The following is a 15,788-nucleotide window of genomic DNA, read 5'->3' on the forward strand; positions in this document are numbered from 1 at the left end:
GAAGAAAACCATCCACAGAGGTCAAAACCATTTGCTGTAACCGTGTTTAAATATGCACTTCAGGGCTGTAAAATCGGGTATTTTTAACTCTGCAGCCTGTGGGGAATCCCTTTGGTCTCAAGTGGCACCGTTACAAAGTGGTGGCCTTGAACAAAATATAAAACGCACACCACACATGGACATTGCAGTAATGTTAGAGAATTACTAAAATTCAATGTATTTTGACATAGCAGTGACGTTTTATCAAAGGTGGGGAAATGTTATTCTATTGTGTTGTTAAAGTTTAGATTTACATTAAAATAGGTGTTGGATAAATATGCAGTCCTAAGAGAATTTTGTTTGTAGGGTCAGTCGTTATTTGAGAACCATTTGAAATATCTCTATTAATGTGCAAAGCTCTCATTAAAAACAGAAGACATTTTTAATTAACACTAATTTGTTCACTGTATAAATTTATGCACTTCATGTTAGATTTGGAGCTTTAGTTTTATTCTACACAGCATGATTTTTAAATGGTTTTTACAGGTACCGCACACTCATAAAAAATACTTCGGTCTATATATTAAATGCTTTATTTGTCTTGGGTAAAGCTGAAAACTTGCTTTAAATGTAAAGCTAGCTCAGGCTTGTTAGCTTGGCTTACCTTAGCACAAAGACTGGGGATGGGAAGAATCCTCTCCCAAATAGCAAAACGAAAGAAATCAAAGAAAGGTTTAAATAATGATAACAAGAAATAGAGAACAAAGAACTAATTGGATTTTTACCGGCCACTAAGCAAAGCTGAAGGGATGTTATTAGCAATTAGCATTAGCACATTGGCAATGTCCAAACAATGTGTTGGCATTTATTCCCCCTCCCACTAAGTTTTGAGATTTGTGGTACATATAGTACTTTTTAATATATCTTTTAAAAAGATATTTATGGTATGTTTAAGTAGCTAAAAGACATTAAAAAGCTTTCTGTGGAACTGATTCCATACAAACGGCAATAACTGCAGCTTTAAATATACTTGTATTATAACTATAGATTATTACATTCATTAAGTGTGTCGTAAAAACATGTGAGTAAATGAAGAGTTGCAGTATGAAATATTAAGGCAAATGTGTTGGGTTATGTTCAGTATGTTTTCCTAATCTGCCACATTTGATCTGGAAGCTGTCACAGAAATATAAAAACCTGAGAAAGTATTACAGTGCTCACTAGAATAAAGTACACATTGAACACATTGGTTACATATTGGTTCAAAATATATCCTCCAGGACGTTATGGGTGTAACAATCTGGAGTGTAACAGCAGCTCTGTGCGTCCCTCTATCCCAAAAACACAATTAGGTCCATAAATATTTGGACTATGATTAACATTTTCTTTAGGTTTAACAGTTTCCCACTTTCAGAAGCTCAAAACTAATTGGAGACTGGCTTGGGAAGCTTGCTTCATTATTCCAAACTAAATTAAGATACCAGAGCTGGAGCTGACTACAAGTATTGACCTTGCATTGTGTCACTGAACATATAATTTTCTGGAAATGAACAAAGAAACAGCTGGATAAAATTAAAGTAGACAAAAACAGGTTTCTAAAAGGGCATGTTAAAGACTAAAGCTCCTTCATCAAAAGCTAGAATTCGGCATGAAAGTGCCTCGAGTCTGTCTTCTATTAATGTTTCCAAGAAAATCCAGAGAAAGATTATTTTCTCTTCAACTCAATAAATTCTTAACAAGACCATACAGCATAAATCGTTAATTTGACTCCTTTTTCTTTTTCTCCTTTAAAGGCTCTTGAGCATAATCATTATTCATCGTAATTACTCATCTCCTTCTTTCCAGCCAATGGGTCTCTCTCAGCTCCCTCTGCTTTTGTTTGATTTGGCCAATGACTGTGCTGTGAAAGCAATCCTCCCCAGTAAACCCATTCATGGTTGACCACTTTGACTCCCTTAACTACAGCAAAGCAAAGCAGAGCAGCCACATCTGGCAAGCGGTTTTCACATCTGGTTTGTGTATCAGCTCTTTGCACGGCTGTCTGATAGCCTGCCTTGCAGGCATAAGATGTGATACAGACACTCCAGGGAAGAATGGCTAGAGGATAGTGTGCAAGTTTGTGTTCAGAGGTCAGATACACAGAGAGAGGAAATGTCATTCTTTGACAAAAACACCAGACAAAGAAACAGCTGTATGCTTTAACTTTCTACTATTTTAATAAGATGCTGCAGGATCTTGTGGCTTCTAGAAAAATAAAGCTAATTTAAAGCAAATTTCAAAAAGCCCTTTAAATCAGTTTCATACTCGCTATAAAATAAACTGAGACTAGAGCAGTGTCATTAAATTTATGTCTTAACTAAGTGGTATGAAGCTAAAATTCAGCATGCAGAAAGAAGAGAAACAAAGATTACTAACAAAGGAAAGAAAATGGCCCTATAAACCAGTGTGAGAATGACTGGCAATAAATAACAGATAATAAGAGCTAGCAGACAAAAAGTCTGATAAGGAAGAGGATGAAGTGATAATGAGATCCAGATGAGGAACATAGCCACTGTGAAAGCTGGATGAGGGAAAGACGTGGGTCTGTGGGAATCATATAATGAGATGCTGCCCTCTTGTGCCAAGCCTGTATTTTGCTCTTCTCTGGTATTTAATTTTGATGGAATAAAGCATCTTGTTTGACAGTTTTCCTCTGACTTCAGCAGAGTCAAAGGAAATGTTTGAATTGATTATCTATTGAAGCGTTGACCCTGTGTGGATTAGAGAACTTCTGACTACAATGTGTATAAATCACAACACATTCATATGCTCTGTATCAGTTTGTCACAGCGACTCTCTCGACAAGGCATGCAGTACCTCACTAGACAAATCCCTGGTGTAACGGACATGTCAAAAGAAAACTGGAGGTGAGAGATTAAATCCGTCATTCTACAATTAGATTTTTAATAAGGGAGGAAACATCCCAGCAAACTCACTTCAAGTTAAAGCTGTGAAATGCTCATAGTATAAAAAACACAAGAGCTACATCTCACATGCTACAGGCCTCAGTACATTAAATGTTAACGGTTATGAGAGTAGAATTTGAAAAAGACAAGCAAAGCATCTTTGGGAGGTTCGCCAGGAGATCGCCTCTTTTCTAAAAGGAACATGGCAGTATGGTGTGGGTTTGCAAAGGATAAACTGAAATCATGCTTTTATCTGGATAAATCACAAGACTTGGACATAACAGTGCCCTTTGGAGAGATTAGACAGAAGTGGAAATCCTTGATCATAATGGATAGCACCATGTTTGGCAATAAAAAAAATAAATAAATAAATAAAAGGGTTGGTGATTTGGGCACTAGGCTGTCACGGAGTCCTCTGTATACCAAAGAGTCCCGGTGTCAAATGTGGGGACATCTCCAAACAGCTAATGTTTGGCTAAATTGGGCAAATGTACAACGGAAGAAGAAAAAAAGAATCAAAGTATTGCAATGGCCCAGTCATCAAAGTCCAGACTTTACCTGTTCCAAGTGCTGTGTTTAAACTTGAGAGAGATGTGTGTAAATAAATGCCTGCAAACCTCAGTGAGCTGAAGCAGCTGTAAACGAGAGTGGGCTTAAATTCCTCAACAACTAAATGACCGACTGAGAAATTCATACATAAGGCAATTATTTTAACTTATTACTGAAAGTGTCTACAACACACAGAATCATTGTGTGTACTTGTATTTTATTTTCACATGAAAGGAGACATTTATGGTCTCAAAAAGACCTGTCAGATGACTTTGATGATGCAAGTTTCACTTGAGCTGGTTATTTATTTCGTTTTTAGTGAAATGTCTTACTAGCTATTGAAGGAATTGATATATTTAGTTTAGGTATTCATGTTCCAGCAATTACCTGATTATACCTACATTTAATTTAGCTCCAGACTTGAATACCCAAGGATTTTTTATTTATTTTAAAAAGGGAAGACAAAAAGCTGCGCTCACACAAAACTTAAGAGTTGACAAATTCGTTTTTTCTGAAAACAATCATGCTAATGTTTCAGCCTACTGGACTTCAGTAACCGTTCATATTAGCCATCACTTACTGGCCATTAATTAGCAGCTATGAACTACATTTTCATCAAACTCGCACGCTCAAAGGTAGATTCTGTTCAAAGAACCAGTTCATGCTAATTATTTGCAAAGCTAATGACATCCCCGGCAGCCTTCACTTCGTACTTGTGTTACATGTTACACTAGCAAACATCAAACTTTTAGCATTGTCCTAAAAAATATTGTGTACACAAACAGCAGTGCTTATTTCAAATATTTTTATTTTATGGCAAAAGATTTCGATAATCATGCAGGAAATGAATTTTATAAAATGTTTAACACCTTAACATCTAATGTTGCTTTTAAACTAATCATGAACTTTGCATACCGTACATTTTGTCCTACAGGAAGCACTAGCACAATATCACAAAGCACTCAGGCAGAGATGTGAGAATATTTCACTTCACTGTGGTCGAACTCCTTTCGCATTCAAGTGAAAATGGCCCTACTGAGTTTGCAAAAATACAGAAAAAAAATATTTACACCTGGATAATACAGCAGTGTAAATTAATGGTGGAAAACATGATGGAAGATTATCTACTGTGCAGAGTTTTCTTAGTCTACATGAGATAACAGTTTAATATTCTTAAATATCTTTGGTTGATAAGCAGGTTAGGCATTCAGTAATAATCTTATTACGTTAATGTCATCTTTCTGTTTGATGACGTGGTTCAATTAGTCGGGGCTCCAGTTTTTATTGTCGTTTCATGTTTGCTGATGCTCAGTACTGGCCTGCTTCATGTTCATTAGTGGCAGTTTCCACAAAATTTAAAGGCTTTCTGTCTAAAAGCCGATCACAAAACTTACATTTCTACAGCAAAGTCTGTTCAGGTAGGAGAGGCTTTACTGTAACGACCCTTTAAAGAAGAGGAAATCTGATCTAACAGGCAGGTGAGGTTTTCCTGTATAAGTCGAGGTGATTCACAGTTATTACTAGTCGTTCTCTTGGGTTTACCTGAATTCAAATCTTCAATCTGTGCCTGTCAAAGGCAAAAGGCCAAAATGGCTGCATTTTCTTTCCAGGTTGAAAATACATTTAAAAAAATCAGGCCACCGTAATCAAAGCCACAGATGTTTTTTTTAAGACCAAAGTGGTAAACTTACAAAATACACTCATCTAAGAATACATCTTTGTACGTTTTTGGCAACAAAAAGCAGGAGTACCACAAATGTACAGCACCATTTTGAAATGTGTTCAAAGAGGCGGGATGTAGAGAGCAGCCCAAAGAGATGAACGCATGAATGCACATTGGAGGAAAACTACCAGACATGGGCAAAACACTGGTCCGACACATGTAAATGTAGCTTTTCAAACAACAACAAACTGTTTTAAGTCAAACGAATGAACAGTGTCGACTAGCAGAACCAATGAGTCTTGGCAGCTCAAATGCCTAAAAGACAAGTTTTTTTTTATTTTTTATGTACTCTTAATTTAAAGCTACTGGGAAAAAAAACCAAAAACTGCTTTAAAGCAACATTTTTTTTCAGTATCCATGTGACAAAGTGTGTTGTGATATTTTTGAAAGAAAGCTAATATATTGGGACTTTTTAAGCAGAGATGTTTTTCCCTCCTTCCTGCAAGCACTGTGTGCACATCAGTATCAAGGTGGCTCCCGGTATTCCTCTTAGGCCTTTTTCTTACAGACGTGGATGAAGTAGCATGGAGCCTGAGACTGGCCCGGCACGTAAGTCTTGAAATCTCCGTAAACGGCGTGCTCCAGTTTGCCGTTGAAGGCCTCGTTCAGCAGACCTCTGAAGCTGTCCAGGCAGTGAGGGTAGTAGGACAAACGGAATTTACTGGAGGACACAAACAGAGCAAAACACCAGAGTTACTGAAGTTTGGTAGTATTTATGAGATTCAGCTCAGTTTCAACTGTGATACTTAAAAGTATCAAAGTTTAGTTTTAACAATAACACTACTGCAGACCATTTGTCCTTGATTTCAGGAATGCAGCGCAGTTTAACAGCTGTTATTGTGTCTGAGGATGGAGCCCAGCGACCTCGGGTGTAAAATAATTTACACATCATGAATGATGTTTATAAAGCCCGATGAGGGTTAGGATTAATCACTGGTCTACGTGAAAAATTGTGCTCTTTTGTTGCTATGGTGAGATAGATATATATATATATATACATATACATATATATATATACATATATATATACACATATACATATACATATATATATATACATATATATATACATATACATATACATATACATATATATATACATATACATATACATATATATATACATATACATATACATATATATATATATATATATATATATATATATGTATATATATATATATATATATATATATATATATATATATGTGTATATATATATATATATATATATATATATGTGTATATATATATATATATATATGTCTAATGTGGCGGCATGACCAGTAACCAAGGTTACCCTAAACTAAGACTAAATGTGGGGGAAAAAAAAAAAAAGAAAACATTTTATTTGACCAAAACATAAAAAACATCTTTGATTAAAATTAAAGCCTAAATGACTTAATTTAAAAATAGAGGAAATATCCTTAGTTTTAGTATCTGTTCGTTTGATTAGTTTGCCTGATGAGTTGGTGATGGATGTCTCAAGACTGTAAATAAACTGCTTTCAAAAAGTCATGCACTTTTATTCATGTACTGATTTTCTTATTTCTTGCCTCTGACATAAGCCTTCATACAACAATAATAACACTAAAACTAATAAAAATCTAACTAAAACTAAACATTTTCAAAGAACTGAAAATAAACTGAATTCAGAATAAAGTCAAAATCAAGAGGAAAATTAATTAGAAAATGCAAAACCACAATCCTGCTGATGACGTTTAAACACCATCTAAAGTGAATGTAAGACAACTTTTTTTTTTTTTTTTTTTAGCATATTAATGAATTAACATTACAGTTTATGGCTGGAAAGCAAAAATATTCAAGGCAATGTAAACCTAAAGATTTGAGATACAGTAAAAGCTGCATTTAATGCATACAAGACATGAAATTGTAGATGCTATAATGACAAATGTATAATGTATTGTCCAGATCTACCAGTTAGAATAGGTCTCCCATAAAAGGATCAAGATATAATGTATGAGGTGTGAGCTCAGTCTCCTATCAGCTCTGCAGCAGCATCAGAGCCCGACTCACCTAACTTCAGGCAGGTTCTGGAGGGTGGCCTGTGGCATTTGGATGGTGTAGTCCAGAGTGATCATATGTGGCTTACTGTTGACCCACAACACTGAGGTGGTGATGTCCTGAGTTAGGTCACTCTGCAACACACACACACACACACACACACACACACACACACACACACACACACACACACACACACACACACACACACACACACACACACACACACACACACACACACACACACACACACACACACACTTTATCCTCATTTTCTTCTATGATGTCCAAACACAGCCTGAACAGAAGAGACTGATGAAAGGAAAAAAAGATTTGGTTGGTTCAGTGTTGGAGCACAAGAGCAAACTCAGGGATTACGAAGGCATCAGAAGCTGATTTTTGCCAACTAGCAATTGTTGACGTAGTATTTATATTGAGGCCTTCCAGCTGGATACTTCCTGCTTTGGCTGGATTAAAGAATATGGACGTTGTTTTTAATGCAAACATCTTGAATCAAATATGGCTCCCTACAGTCACGACCTGCTGTTGTGTATTCTCCACATCTCATATCTGAGCTCATTCCAAATGCAAGCCTGGCTGATTGTCTGAATTATGTGAACACAAGGTTAAAAAAAGGGGATGAGACAGAAAAAAAAATTAAAAAAAAATCATACATGCAATCTATACAGAAGTGTCCACTTAATGTGCACACTAGAGGCTACGTGTACTTTCAGTCATGTTGTTTCCCCGTCTTCCCAAAGGGCTTTTTACTCATTATTCCTGACTTCATCCATTTTTTGCCCCATTTGCCAAAATGATATGAAAACCCAAACACATTTCCTTCTGTTTCTCCTGCACCAGTTTTAGTGAAAATCTCACAATATCCGTCAGGCTCCGTGTGGGGATTTAAGTCTTAAAGCCAGCTGCTGCTAGGGATGGCGTAAATAAACCATTCTTAAACAATACTGTCTGTCCCACTACTACTCGCAAAGCAATAAAAGACCAGATTGTGCAGAGAATTAAGATTAAAAACGGGCTTCTTTGTGCCATCCATACTGAGGGCTGAAGAATGGCTTCAAACTTCAGATTCTCTTTTTGGGCAGAGAGAGAAGTCCAAAACTTATGATCTGTATGACAATAAAATAAGGATGATATTTGAGAAAAAGCCAATAGATAACTGCACGTTGTATGACTAATTCACATTCAGCAAAGTATAAAAGACAGATGTAGCTTCAGGCCCTGAAAAGTGAAGCCAACACAGAAGTGCCTTAAACCTGCACTCATTTGAAGGACCAATGGGGAGCGCCAACTGTGGCTGCAAAATGACTTCCGGTCCTGTAAAAAGTCTGAAAACAAATTTCAGGTCTGACCTCTGTAAATTACTTTCTGATCAATTCTATCTATTCAATTTTAATCACTGAGTTTTATTAAAAATTAAGTGAATTTTGCATATTTCAAAGCACATTTCAAAGCAAAAGGACACCAATGGCAAAAATGCTCGTCTCAAGGCTTCAAAGTGGGAAATTCACAGGTGACGTCCAGGAGCTACGTCCATCTTTTACACCGTTGAAGGATGTAATCAGCCATTTCCAGGTCCAAATGCTCCATAATTTCCAAGAATAAACAAGCAGTTAGACACCACAAGAGCTCAGCCAGTGTAGGAAGAGCTAAATCAATATTTGGAGATTTAACAATCTGATATTCAGATGCATGAACAGATTCTCTAATATTTATTACATGTAGTCATTTATCTTATCCCCAAGTCTTCTTAGATCAGCTGATAGCTGTGCTGCCCAAGCTGCTGTTGCCAAAAGGGAAGTTGCAGAGTGTCCTCTGGTGGACAAATTATGCAATATCAACACTCGTAAGATGGCTGGAGGGTGTCTCTCCAATTTTTTCTTTACCTTTTAAATTTTAATTTAAGGGCTGTATAGGCTCCAGCGAATGGATGACAGGATGGATTTAACGGCTGATAGATCACCAAAAGGCTAATATTGGCCAACTGATAAAGTGGTCAGGCTCTAGACACCACTGAGTAAGAAATAGATCCAGTTCTTTGAACTTGAATAAACTAAACAGTGTATCTGTTCTCAGAGGTTCAATCAAACATACCGTCATCCTTGAAAAGAGAATAAATGACTAAAACAAACAGCAGCAGACAGAACGTCTGTGATCAGCGCAGCCACAACACAAGGTTAATCATTCATATGTTGCTGTGTGCTTTGGGTTCGTACCAAAAAATAACAATCCTAAGCTTCTCTTAGCAGTCTCTAGAGCGAAATCCCAGAAGTGATTTACCAAAGGATTAAAAGCAGAGGGGCACCGGGTCCAATTTTCTTGGCTGAGTCCATTTTTTTTTCTTCTAAATTTTACCCGTCAAAACAGATTTTTGCTGATTCTGATTTTCTCTCCACGAACTATAGGAGCATATACAAGCAAATTAAAATAATATTCAATTTAAAATAATATTTTGAAATTAAATTTAAATATTTGAAACTGTTCAATTGCCATAAGCCTGCAGTACTTTGGAAAGGGTTAAGAAAAACAGACTAAAATGTACACCGACTGTTAACTGATGCATTTCACCTTTCCAAACTAAGCAGGTGTCGTGAGCCTGAAGGCTGTAGTTTCCACCATGAGTTCTTAAAAGCTGTATTTACACTGTTATGCAATTATGTTGTAAAAAGAATAATCACTGCAGTAAATCCAATATTGGTATATGTTTGGTACCTTGTAGTAGATGTTCTTGCCTTGTGGAGCACGCCCGGTCTCCAGGATGTAGTCGTAATTGCGGTGGTCAATGATGAGGACCCCACCTGGTCTGACCATACTGGCGATGTTTCGAAGGGCCAGCTTTTGGTCACTCTGGTCCCCTAACAGCAACAACAGCACGACTGAGTGCATGAATAAGGGATCAAATTGGCAGCTAAACACATGGTAACAAACTGGAAGGCAAAGGCGTGTGCATCGATTCAAGGAGATGTTTGATTTGAGTTATGGATGCAGGAGTAATCACATGGCAATTTAATGAGTCACATCATCATTCTGACAAGGCAAAAATTATTTGGACACTTTTTTTTCCCCTTCCACAAATATATTTCTAATATCTCTGACAATCTCTGGGACGAAGGTTGTGGGATAAATCCTTTGAGACAGATCCTGTATGGGCTTGCCATGCCTCTACACCCTGCTACAGTGAGGTGAAAGAGCACTCCAGGGCACTGCAACATCATCGCTGGGTGTGTTCAGAGGTGCACCCAGACAGGTCATACCTTTAAACTCTAATGCCTACGTTTGCCAAGTCCAGGCATAATGAGATGTTTTGACAGGCCCAGAGGAAAAGCCCTTAAGCTCACCTATAAAATTAACAACACTTTTATTATTTGTGTACCTTTAAAGTCTGGTAAGTGGGCAAATGAGTTGCCGAGGCAGATGACAGCATCAAAACCATCTCCTGGTTTCTGAATGTCTTCTGATAAAGTCAGCCAGTTGGCCTCTTCAATCACTGAAGACAAGAAGGAAAAGAGCAGAACATGAGGTCACCTGAGGAAATGTAGATATCACCACAAACATGTGCACTTTGCAACAGTTTAAGACAAATGAAACAACTCTGAGTGCTGCCCACACACAGGGCTTTATTGGGAGCAACCCAGGCATGACGGCCAATGCAAAACAAACACCACACAGTCTTTGTTTTATTACTATAAGGAGGTCCGTGACTAAATGTCATACTGATTGCTTAGCTTTTCAACTTTAAGCTTACCCTGCCATCACTTGTACTGATGTTGCTCTGTTGATTAAGTTAACTTTATGCTAGGATGCACATTCTCTGACGAATGCTTCATTTGTGTCACTTCTTCTTAAGGTTATTTTCCATTGATTCATATGAGAGATCAATTTACTAGTTAACAATTCCCTGGCAACTCGCCTTGGCCCTTGTCTTATGCTTTAACTACCAGTTGGCTCATTGGCTTCAATATCCTTTAGCTGCTTCCCTGGAGAGGATCTCATCCCATGACTGGAGCTGCTCCAGCTCAACTTGTACTGCAGCTTGACTCTGTAGTCCTTGTTCTGCTCTTATGTTCCACTTGGGGATCAGAACCTGCAGCTTGTGCTGCTCTGCTGAGGTCACAGAGAAGAACAAGGGCTGCCGTCTCCAGCTGTAGTCCAAGATGGTGGACTTTTGAGCTAATCGTGAGGACGAGAGGCTCACAAAGAGACTGTCACAAAATGCTTGGCGAATATGATTTGATTACTGGCACAAATAGAATCTAAATCTGTGGAACTCACTGATTCAATAAATATATTTTAATTTTCATACCCCACTGGTCAAAAGCTGGTTCTTTTCTCCTGTCCCATCTCGCCTTCAGTGCATACTTGAGCATTTTGTCGCTGGCATCCACACTCACTAAATTAAACCCCTCCTCCACCAACATAATGGAGTCAATCCTAGAAAACAAAATCCATGAATACATTAAAAACAACAACCGACCTGTGAGGATCATGCAGTAGGTGTGTTTTGATTTTGAAGTAATCCCTGCTGTCATCTTCCCCTAAAAAACCAGTTTGATCAAGTCTGAGTGCGAGTGTGTGTTTGCTGTGACTGCACTACATGTGGTTTAGTAGTAGGTTGATAAGCTTATCGTCTCACTACAGACAGGAATACTAACCTTGTCACAGGTAAGGAGAGATGATTTGTATAGTAGCCAGAAGCTACTCCTATTTTGAAAACCTGACAGGAAAACGTGATTGTGGGCCAAACCACAGCCTGAATAGATGCTACTGACTGACTTCCAAAAATGTTTTCTCGGCAATTTATGAGTTAATAATAAACAATACTGACGTGTTTCAGTGCAACAGGGGGGAGGGATTCAATGGACAATAATGCAGAAATCATTAACATCTACTGGGTAACTACAAGATAATATAACAACAAAACAAATAAAGCTTACGTAAAAAGAACAGCCAGTTTTCAGATTTGGATTAAACAGTCTTAGGCTAAAAGCAAATTCATATCTTTTAGATTTCATCTTGGCAACAAGTCTCAAAGGACTCTGATGGTCCTTCATTTGGTTCAACTGTGTTCAGTCTGGTGACTGTGAAGGCCTCAGCTTAACAGATCCAGTATAATCCTTGAGGTATAAGTCAGGGATTCATGGTTCCCCTTTAATTTGTCTGTATGCCTATCCATTCTGCAGTTATACATAAGATTTCCTGCTAGAACCTATGGAATCCTAAATTAAAAAACTCTCACAGGTTCAGCTGAAAGTGATTCACAGCCTGAAGCTTCTTCTCAGAATTAGAAAGCATCACAAACACACTGCCAAAAATAGCTATTTGTAACCGTGATCCACGAGGAATATGTTTACTTCGAGGCTGCTGCACTATGGAGGGGCACCACTACTAGGGTATCGGGTCAGAATCAATGTGCTGGGGTGCTCCAAACCGCAGGAAAACAACCATGCGGCCTGATATATGGAGCTGAGTTATTATGGAAATGACTGCAGTTCTTACATGAACATTATAAGCTCTGTAATGTTGATTAGCAGCTGAAATGAGTGCTAAGTGATGAGCAAAGAAAAAAGAAGATACATTTATAATAAACATCAAATAATAAAATTGTTATAGTGCATCTCCAGTGAAAATTCTCCATGAGAAAAACAACAGCTGAGGTGACATTTATGGTCTGCTTGTCTGTGCTTAGGCAATGGCCTTGCTGCTGTGTGAAAGCACAGTCAATGTATCAAGGGAGATAAAAAAGACTGCAGGAAACCAGAAAAAACTCCTTTCGACTACCCAGCACTAGTTCATCACCCACTGACCTACTAAATGCAAGTTTAGGGTTCGCTTGTGTTTAGTTTGCTTTAGAAACAGGAAATTTAAATGGACAACACTTGCTTCTACAAGCTTGTGTCTCAGACATATTAAGCCTCTCTAATTGAATCACATTTAACCAGCATGTGTAAACCTGCTGTGTCCAGACCAGTGCAGAAGGCAGGACGTGGCTCAGGATCAGGTGCAACTCTGCACTTTCATTCATTATTCTGTGGCTTAATCCGGATTTTGTCCCGAGTTAAAAAGGGTCAGTGAGTTGAAATTCCACAAACGTCAAACTCACTTGAACAGCTATAAAGATGGGTACAAGTACAAAAAGGCCTATGTGAGCTGAAATCACATTATTTTTTTACCTACAGATCTATCAAGAACAGCAAAGAAGCAAACACCATCATCACTATCAGCTACGCCTACACAACTCTGTTCTGAAGCTGCACAATCACTGTGAATCACACAAGAGTCACACCTTTTCACAAATCTGAAAAGCAATAATGCAGTCTGAATCAGCACGTTTTATGACGTCATCAGCAGCTGTTCACCTGCTGTATCATTGTGAGTTCAGGTTTTTGTTTGGCATATGCAATTTAAATCAGTTTAACCATTGACAAAAGCGTGCTCGAGATACTTGGATAAAGCCGTATTTAAGATTTTGTTATGGAAATTTCAGAACTTAAAGTTTTTGCTTATATTTTTTTTTTATTTGATCATATTTATAAATCCATACTAAGTTGAACGATTTGTAAGTGGATTTTGATGAAGCAGAGCTGAAGCCCCTGTCAGACGTGTCACTATGAAACTGCTAAATTGACCTGACATTACCCTGTTCCGCAGGCTACATCCAGCACACTCCGCACCCCGTGCTGCTTCAGCAGGGACACCACCCAGCTCCTGTACTCCTGCGTCCTGCTCTTCGTGTCTCCGATGTACAGCTGCCACACTTTCGCTGCTTTGCCATCGGCGTATTGATCAGGAAGACCTACGGCTGCCACACCGAGGGACCGGGTCCTAAACACGCTATCGACCGACATACTGCCGCTGCTTCTCCCTGCCCGGACCTCTACCTCTACCTTAGTGTCGAGCGGACAAACAACTTTGGACAATTTTAACTGAGTGAGGAAACGCGCTACCTCTCTGGTATGCTTGCCACATGCTAGCCGAGATATTATTATTTATATGAACAACCTAAGAGAGAAACTTTAAGCCAATGACACGCCGTCGAGGACTGCCGCCTACTTTCTGATTGGATAACCTCAAGGGACCCGCCCCTTTTCTGTTTAGCATTGGAATACGTCACTCGAGTGAAGCTTTGCTAGGTTGCTAATTTTTCCCTTTGAACTTACCTTCCAGGATAAGTGTCACACTGTATTCCATCAAAGTTAAATACACGTGCATATTCAAGTTAAAATTAAGTTATGTTTGACGTTGGAGGAGAAGTATTTAAGTATAATGTTAAAATAAAGTAGAGCTCACGAAGCCCATTACCTGTAAGGTTTTACTCGGGGAATAAATCCCACCAATGGCGGCACAGAGGACTCGCCCCCTTTAACATTTCTTCATCTATCGTTTGATCATGCTGTTTGGACGAATTGCTTGCGAAACATGAATGGCAGGAGTTTTTTGCAAAGTAAAAATCATAATAATTTCATTTTTTTTTAACAATGAAATACACAATGCTGCAGTAGTTAAGTGCACAGAGTGTAATATAGGTGAACAATGTGATTTAAAAACAAAACAAAAAAACCCCCCATGGAATGAAATCTTCTCAGGACTCTCCCAGACAGATTATTAGGCACTTTTCGTGCCCTCCCAAACAAAGTGAACTCCTCCTGTTGTGATTGGCGGATTTGGTTCTCTAGGACCCATATTTGCTGGTAGAGGTGAGGTCATGTCAGCTACAACCGGTGCGAGCTAGGTTAGGTTTGCAACTTCCAGTTTTTTCAGAACTGCACTACTACTTTATGGGTTGTTCACGCACACATACACACTTACTACTTTCAAAAATCCAGATCTGACTTCGAACACAGGCATGTGTAATTCAGCCTAAGCAGGGGTTGGCAAGAACACACAGCACTGCCTAGAGGAAGTCACACATTAGTGCACCTTTGCACTAGTCTGCCAAAAAGACATTCCTTCCATTGGTTATTTTGATGATGGTCGTGGAGTAGAAAATGTGACTCACTGCAAAGGACAAAGGACATGATCCACATCATTTTTATCCTCACTGACACGTCATGACATTTGCATGTGGGCATTGTCATGGTTGATCATAAAGTAAATCCCTACGAGCAACCTTGTAGCATTTTGTATCATCTTTGCTTCTAAAAGAATAAATGGACCTAAATCATGTCCAGAAATTGCGCCCCAGACTCTAACAGATGACCAGAGAGAGAGAGCGAGAGAGAGAGAGACTCTAATACAGTTTGTTGAATGTATGCATTAAATTAATCATCGTATCCCTTCTGAAGTATTGCGTCAATGCTGTTGATACAAAATGAAACAGGAAGTGAGTGATTAGTCAGATGGCGGAACAGATAAAAGCCTGGAGAAAATCGTTACATTTCAACTTGTTGTTTTCAGTAGGACCATGATGGACACCACTTCCAGCGCAGAGCCAAACTTTGCTGGAAATCGCCTCCTATCAATCAAATCAAATTTAAGATTGACACAGTCACTGCCAATTTGTCGGCTGCATATCATGTGAATCTTTTATTCCACCACATCCCAAAGGTGCT

At 38.4% G+C, this 15,788-nt stretch overlaps 1 protein-coding gene across 1 annotated transcript; it reads right to left on the reverse strand.

The window, feature by feature from the left end:
- Positions 1-5,517: 5,517 nt before the first annotated feature.
- gnmt (glycine N-methyltransferase) lies at positions 5,518-14,234 on the reverse strand. Its single transcript, XM_026152251.1, has 6 exons — positions 13,876-14,234; positions 11,543-11,670; positions 10,613-10,726; positions 9,952-10,094; positions 7,234-7,355; positions 5,518-5,857 (listed from the first exon to the last, which is right to left on the reverse strand). The coding sequence occupies exons 1-6, from the start codon at positions 14,082-14,084 to the stop codon at positions 5,686-5,688; spliced, it is 888 nt and encodes a 295-aa protein (XP_026008036.1). The 5' UTR covers positions 14,085-14,234; the 3' UTR covers positions 5,518-5,685.
- Between the last annotated feature and the right edge of the window lie 1,554 nt (positions 14,235-15,788).

This window comes from Astatotilapia calliptera, chromosome 19, assembly GCF_900246225.1.
Source record: "Astatotilapia calliptera chromosome 19, fAstCal1.2, whole genome shotgun sequence".
NCBI lineage: Eukaryota > Metazoa > Chordata > Actinopteri > Cichliformes > Cichlidae > Astatotilapia > Astatotilapia calliptera.